The following is a 5374-nucleotide window of genomic DNA, read 5'->3' on the forward strand; positions in this document are numbered from 1 at the left end:
CCACGCTCGCTGTAAAGTGTTCGAAACATCGGGTTAATAATATAATGAATAAATTGCGTTTAAAATCCGTTAAAAAGTTTTTAATTTCTAATTATTTTTCACCAAGCCATTGAGAAATGGGAAGCTACTGCACATAAACACACATATACAATCATACGATATGTATTTACATCATACACATAAAATACACACACCGACTCAGCTAACTCTAATTGTAGCTTTATAAAAATAAATCCTGTCCTATCCTACGAATCCTACTAATATTATAAATGCGAATGTTTGCAATGTGTGTGTTTTTGTTGCTCTTTCACGCAAAACGATCTCTTTTTTAAGATCGTGGATTTCTCAAATGGCAAGGGAAAGCATTTTTTCAGACCTCTACCATTAGAATTTAGAACATAATAGGTTTTAAAAGTGAAACAATTAGCAGCTGGGTTTTTTTTATTCATTTCAAAATAGTCCAATTTAAACCTTTAATTTATGAATCATAGTATGAGATTAAGTTGATGAGATTAATTACAAATAATTTATATTACATATCCATATTTTACCCCTTTAGATAAATCATTGTCAGAAATGAACAACGACTACAGAAATGTCAAGACCTTTAGTTTTTACGTTACGCTTATTGAGAATTGATCTCATCCTTTCACAGCTGCCAGCGTCGACAAGGATTTTTCACTCTTAGCGTTGCAACGGAAGATAACTACGTTGTTACATTTACAACATCTTAGAACAGATGTCGACAAAGGAAGGAATCCCACTAAAAGCATTTCATGTAAAATGTTGCCAAGACGATCACATTGGTTTGGTCTGTAAAAAAGATTTCATGTAGAGCCAGCCTTCTGAACCTACACGGACTAATTCTATCGACCGTAACTTCACAAATTCTACATATCAATACAAATGTAATGGCGTATGTATGGTGTTTCATATTTTAATTTTAACCTAATTATCTCCTCATGTGAACTATTCAGCGAGCCCTTTACGTTAAGAAGGCTTCACATAATACTATTGTACTGAAGAAAATGGAAAAGGATTTAATAGGTATGAATAGTTTATTTTTTTACGGCGAGAATGGACCCAACCGTGCTCGTTATTGTGGTACGATGAAACTTCGTTGAACGATACTAGCTATTCTAATAATATTCGATAGATTCGAAACATAACACAGTATTAAATCATTATGTGGTTTCTAACATCGGTTAACGATTTTAGAGCTTCTGAATCGATTAAGTTAGGTTTTGTGGATTAAATTCACCAGATTTAAAAATACGTAACTGTAAAATGATATTTATCGGTCACTGAAACCTTAAAGGAAACTTATTTCCTAAGAGGTCCTTGCCCGGATGCGACCCACTCTTACCAGCGCACTCAAATTACCAAGCAAGCCCTAAATATAACCAGCTGGCATTTTATAAGTAAACGAAACTGTAGGTATCTACGTAAGGGAATACAAAATAAAATATTCTAAAGCATAAAGATACACTGTAGACATATTTATGTCATAGTTCATTTTTCTTGTATTACCTATTGCTCAATATTCACAATTTAATAAATCATTAAACAACAATTTTAAAAATCGGAGGAAACAACAACAACTATTATTTGCCTAATATATTTTTAAATATTCTAAAAAAGTATTATTTGAGTACAAACGGACAAGCCGAAACTGCAATGTAAGTCTACCTACATAAAGAAATGAGATAGCTCGTTAAACTGTAGGATCACGGAAATCGGTGTTGTTCTAATTATTTTATCAAAGACGTTGCGTAGTTTTAAAATCTTAAATTAATAAATAAAAGTAAAAGAAAATAATATATGGTTATATTTTGTTATCAAGTTGAGTAGCTACCTACATTGCATTTGGTTAGTTAATTCAGATTTTAAAATAATAAATTGAGAGAAGTCTCGAACACAGCTACGTTACCAGCTAGCATGATTTACACGAGACGATGATCTGATACAAGCAAGATTGGAGAATGCTGTAACGTAATGTACCTATTGATCAGTTGACGTCTTGCATTGCAAATGAAATGCACTATTTATTCATTTCCAACTTTACGTTCGGCTGACTATTTGATATGACATTTCAAAAATTATTTTTGTTCACCTGTAGCTCTAGAATTTTTTACAATTGTGAAATTTCAAGAATTTGAAATTGAAAACAAAAGTGCCGCTCCTTATTGCGGAGCCTTGGAGCTCACCAGTCGCCCACGTGGTGGCGAAACACTATGCACTTGCGATAGATACTTATATATGCGACTCTACAATGGTTTGGTGCGTAATGTATTTTGAAAATTCTGTAAGGGTGGGTTGATCAAAAACATGAAATCTGTTTAAACGTATGAATTTTAATCCATCTCATACATATTACTTTAGGTATGTTTTGTAAGTAACGAGCATCAGTAAGCAGCAATGTCGCGAGCTCAGCGAGATAACCGTTATCTGCAGGGGACAAAGGCGACCACACTGATGTTTTAAACCACATATTTTTAAGTTATTGTATTGCACCCACGCAACATTTTTTGCAATTTCTTTGATTTCTTTAAGAATACTGTGCCAAAATCATAATGAATTACTTTCAATTGTCTAATACTGTTGGCTAGAAATGATATAAATTTATATACAATGATATTTGGGATCAAAATAGAGTTACAAGAATTGCTTATATAAGAAAAGTCAGCTCAGTATAGAAGTCTTCTAAAGAACATTAGGTATAAATGAAATCTATAGTTTTTACTCTTGTTGGTTACTATACGTTGCCCTTTCGGACATTCACCGTGTAAATAGATATGTATCATGATCGTGATTCATGATAGGCCTCGAATGTATCTACGTACATTTGTGAAGCACTTGTTTGCTGATCTGTCGGGCAGCAAGGAGAGTGTCGAGTTGCGTCTACGGCAAGAGGGAGGTGCGGAGGTGGGGAGGTGGGGGGAGCGCACAAGGAGGGAGCACGAGGTGCGCAGGAAGCACTAACGAGCTCAAGTGGCGTGCGCGCGCCCAACCTTTATGCACTGCGCTGTGCATTGACGTAGCCTTTTACTAATTTGGGCTCACTGCGTTTTAAAAATCAATTAATTACTCAATAGAATGTACGAATACGACATGACAAACTCTGTGAAAACATAACAGCACTTTTCAGTCCCCACATACTTGTTGTAAGTTTCATTAATAGTTGGCTGATTTTGTAGGATGAAAACGTGTATCTCGCGACGCCGGCTCCCAGTTACCACAAACAGATGTGAATCATAAACGTAGGCTGTTTACACCACGCGCACGATTGCTTCCCACAAGATATTAACCATAATCGTCTGTAGCCCAGATTATGATACAAATTATTTTAAAATTAATTTGGAATTACAAATATGCAATGTCGGAGAAAAGAAAAAGTATCATTAGAGTAAATAAATTAAGCATAATATTGTCGTCGCTTGCTACCACACCTACATTTTTAAAATAGTTCTATTGATACACGTTGCAGTGTATATATCCCACAAAACAAATTCGGCTAGTTATGCAGTCTTTTGCTTTTACTTATTTTCACTAAACGTGCGTATCTGCCGCTCGTGAGGGGATGAGCTAATGCCAATCTAGTAGCTCCTGCAGATGTGTAAGTCATATCTACAACTAGATACGATACAATTACACAGCGCCTCTCTTTATCGCCGCTCGATAAGGGCATGTTACTCGCCCGAGGAAAGTTCCACTTATTTTGAATATATAACACTGAGACTATTATAATCGTTATTTATTGTTTAACGCAGAAGTTTCTTCCTGGCTCTACTGTGTAGAAACTGTCTTCCGGTTGTAGGTAAATGACCAATTTTGTTATTTGACGATTTAAAAGCACTTGTAAAGACAGTCTAGTGACAAGGTTTTTTGAGTTAGGTTACTTTTGATTTTGATGATTCTCTTTCAAATTTGGTCTAGTTCTTACAATTTGAGGGCGGATTAGTTTTTTTGTTATGAATAAATATGAAGTGATCAAGTTAACTCCTCTATCTCACAATAAGCATCACTAACAAAGCTCAATGCTTTTTTATAATGCTTTCTATGTCATGTCTGAAATCAATCTACAACAAATTTTCAAACGATCAGCTCGTGGCTTTACTCAATATCGCGATATGCTAGCTATCTATGTTTGGGTCATATTTTAATCTAATCAGTTAATTCTGACGAATAATGAAGCGCATCTTCATTCTATCTTTCGCATTTGTAATGTTGTAGGATGGTAGAACGTTAATTAGAATAGAGATTTAATTAAAACATTGTTCTTTTCAATAATGTAACTCAATCATGTACAAGAAATAACATCTTATTGGAATTACGTTGTTGATAGTTATATGGATAGTTAATCATTTCATGTGTGATTTTAAAAATAATTAAAGAGCGTTCGTTTCGTTCTGTCTGTTCCTTTACGTAAAATTGGATTCAACGTAGTCTGCAGAGCTGAGAGCTCGTCAGCACGGTCCCAATGCGACTTATCCCGATGGACGATTTATTTCCAGCTGAGTCAAGATAATCAATAATCATACTTAATGAGCCCCAGACAAGATGCTGGCCAATCTATACGGGTCTAGTCTACCCGGCGGAGCACGTTTAATTAAATTATATCGGAGAGTGTTTTATTTTTTTTCCAAATCGTAGGTTAGTACACATTTCATCGATGTGTTGTATCGGATATTCTTACGACACATATTTCTGTTTGGGTTGGCGCTACTTTGCTGAATAATGTTTAGATGCCAATCAGCTAGTATTTTGCACAATACTATTGGATGATCTGATTAAGTTTTCTTTGTGTCCTTTTTTACATTTCCTTTGTACAAAAATGATACCATATGAGTTCATATCTTGAATATATACCTAAAATTTTAAAATAGTTCTATTGATACACAATAATTAGACTACAGGCCCATATAGAAAAAATTACGGGTCATTTGAACCACCAGGTGACCTATCTAGAACGATATAAGGGCATAAAATAATAAGATTCAGCACTATGCCGTCACTTGTAAGCTGTCCAACTGAGTGCAGGTGAGAATCCAAAAGTACAGGTAGAGTGAGTACATTTTGGTCACATATTTTTGTACGGCATTCTTACCACCGATAAGATCCATTAAAAATAATAAGAAAACGCGCAGTGCCGTAAAAAAATGGTGCGCCACAAAGTCGGATTTATTTTTTATTTTCCGACATTTACCGGGGTAAATTTGGTCATTTGATTTTGTACGGCATCTGCGTCATACTATTTAAAAACTGCTTCTAATCCATTATTCCGCAACGCCGTACGAAAATCATGCGACAAGGGGAGTAAATAGACGGTTGCAATCCCCTCTCTTTCCGTAGTCCAGGGGGTGATTTGAAAAAG

General features: G+C 35.1%; 1 protein-coding gene across 1 annotated transcript in view; it reads left to right on the plus strand.

The window, feature by feature from the left end:
• Positions 1 to 2982, plus strand: part of LOC119837221 (low-density lipoprotein receptor-related protein 1-like) — a 16133-nt gene extending 13151 nt beyond the window's left edge. Inside the window, exon 23 of the mRNA XM_038362748.1 lies at positions 2823 to 2982. Within this exon, the coding sequence (XP_038218676.1) occupies positions 2823 to 2982 (160 nt within the window). The remainder of the gene's footprint in view (positions 1 to 2822) is intronic.
• The last annotated feature ends 2392 nt before the right edge of the window (positions 2983 to 5374 follow it).

This window comes from Zerene cesonia, chromosome 26 (assembly GCF_012273895.1).
Source record: "Zerene cesonia ecotype Mississippi chromosome 26, Zerene_cesonia_1.1, whole genome shotgun sequence".
Lineage (NCBI taxonomy): Eukaryota > Metazoa > Arthropoda > Insecta > Lepidoptera > Pieridae > Zerene > Zerene cesonia.